At 43.6% G+C, this 2,053-nt stretch overlaps 1 protein-coding gene across 2 annotated transcripts; it reads left to right on the top strand.

Annotated features, from left to right (window-relative positions):
- The first annotated feature begins 273 nt into the window (after positions 1 to 273).
- LOC103960513 (sorbitol dehydrogenase-like) lies at positions 274 to 1,752 on the top strand. Of its 2 annotated transcripts, none has more exons than XM_048565056.1 (2): positions 274 to 548; positions 694 to 1,752. In XM_048565056.1, exons 1-2 carry the CDS (start codon positions 422 to 424, stop codon positions 1,671 to 1,673), a joined length of 1,107 nt encoding a protein of 368 aa, XP_048421013.1. In that variant the 5' UTR covers positions 274 to 421; the 3' UTR covers positions 1,674 to 1,752. The 2 variants fall into 2 exon arrangements, with proteins under 2 accessions (XP_048421013.1, XP_048421014.1); XM_048565057.1 differs by having other exon boundaries at positions 274 to 552; positions 698 to 1,752.
- Positions 1,753 to 2,053: the final 301 nt, after the last annotated feature.

The raw sequence follows: 2,053 nt of genomic DNA, 5'->3' as shown, positions 1-2,053 counted from the left end.
AATCACATTGAACATGTGTACATAAATTTTTTTCTATTTATATTTTCAGTGACTTATTTCTTACATGTCAAAAATTAATTTACAAAAGTAAATTAACCGCCCCACCTCGGAAAGGAGCCAAGAATATCCTCCCGTTAATTGGTAACGAATGCTTCTCCTTTTCCTAAGAGAAAATGGATAATAATTTGGTTTTGGATTATCCTAATTTTACATAGCTGTACAAGCGCAACTTGACCAAATCACACTCCTCCAAACTCATATAAATACCATCCCCGCATCCACTCTATTTCCATCAACAAATCAAGCAAGTCTGTGTATTCCAATTTCCGTGTATTCTCAGTCCATTTTACTTGAAGAAGACGAAGTTTGTGTCTTTCAAAAACAAGTAAACACTTAAGAAAAATACAAAGAAGAGTAAAGAATGGGTAAGGGAGGCCAATCCTGCAATGGCGTGGTAAGAGAAGCCAAACCTGTTGAGCAGCAAAACATGGCTGCTTGGCTCGTTCATGTTAACACCATCAAGATCCTACCTTTCAAGCTCCCCAGTATCGGTATGTATCTCTCTCCTTCTTCTTAATTCCCTCCTAGCTTGTTTCGTTGGGTTCTCAGTTTATAGTTCTTGGTTATTTGTTTTCTTATTTGTATTGGTGCTAACATCTTGCTTCCTTGTTTTGTTGGGATATTTCTTAATTTTCGGACCTCATGATGTTCGAATTCGGATCAAGGCTGTCGGCATTTGTGGAAGCGATGTCCACTACCTCAAGACCATGAAATGTGCGGATTTTGAGGTGAAAGAGCCAATGGTAATGGGACATGAGTGTGCCGGGATAGTAGACAAAGTTGGGAGCGAGGTGAAGCATTTGGTGCCTGGGGACCGTGTGGCGGTAGAGCCCGGCATCAGCTGCGCACGGTGCCGGCAGTGCAAAGGAGGCCGCTATAATCTTGGCCCTGATATGAAGTTTTTCGCCACGCCACCGGTTCATGGTTCCTTGGCTAATCAGATTGTGCACACTGCGGATCTGTGCTTTAAATTGCCGGAAAACGTGAGCTTGGAGGAAGGGGCAATGTGTGAGCCGTTGAGTGTTGGGGTTCACGCTTGTCGGCGAGCCAATGTTGGTCCCGAAACAACTATTCTGATCATCGGAGCAGGGCCTATTGGTCTCGTTTCAGTTTTGGCCGCTCGTGCTTTTGGGGCTCCAAGAATTGTGATTGTGGATATGGATGACAAGCGTCTAGCAATGGCAAAGTCTCTCGGTGCTGATGAAACCGTGAAAGTTTCGACAAAAATCGAGGATTTAGATGATGAAGTTGCAGAAATTAAAAAAGCCATGATCTCCGAAGTGGATGTGACCTTCGATTGTGTGGGTTTCAACAAAACCATGTCGACCGGCCTCAATGCTACTCGTCCGGGTGGAAAAGTCTGCCTGGTAGGAATGGGACATGGTGTGATGACGGTGCCTCTTACTCCCGCTGCTGCTAGGGAGGTTGACGTTGTTGGAGTTTTCCGATACCAGAACACATGGCCGCTTTGCCTCGAGTTTTTGAGAAGTGGGAAGATCGATGTGAAGCCTCTTATCACGCACCGTTTTGGATTTACTGAGAAGGAGGTGGAAGAAGCGTTTGCGACAAGTGCTCGTGGAGGTAACGCCATCAAAGTGATGTTCAAATTGTAAAGACAAAGACAGGTTTTGATGATCAAATTCTTAGCAGAATGTAGAGTTTTTTTTTTTTTTTTTTTTTTTTTTTTTTTTTTTTGTGGAGAGGGGGGAGGGGGAGGATTATTAACATGTCATAACCCAATTAGCGAGTTCCATTCCTTTGAATGGTTTTTCAAGTAATAATAGTACTGCTCTTCGTGGGCTTCTCATTATGTTTGCTTTGTATTAGTCCTGCGCCGCGAAGCTTAACAAAACGATCTCCTTGACTCGTTTGCTAACTCAATATTTTGACACTTTTACCAAGAGCGAGAAAATTAAGCGACGGTTACTCCCCGAGTGTGGCTATTAGGTTATTCCCCAAGTGTGGCTAATGCCACAATGGCGAGATGCCGCCT

This window comes from the organism of the source record quoted next, unplaced genomic scaffold, assembly GCF_019419815.1.
Source record: "Pyrus x bretschneideri cultivar Hongxiangsu unplaced genomic scaffold, Pyrus_bretschneideri_v1 Contig4, whole genome shotgun sequence".
Classification (NCBI taxonomy): domain Eukaryota; kingdom Viridiplantae; phylum Streptophyta; class Magnoliopsida; order Rosales; family Rosaceae; genus Pyrus; species Pyrus x bretschneideri.
The sequence above is the reverse complement of the archived record's forward strand: the minus strand, read 5'-3'. Positions and strand labels throughout refer to the sequence as shown.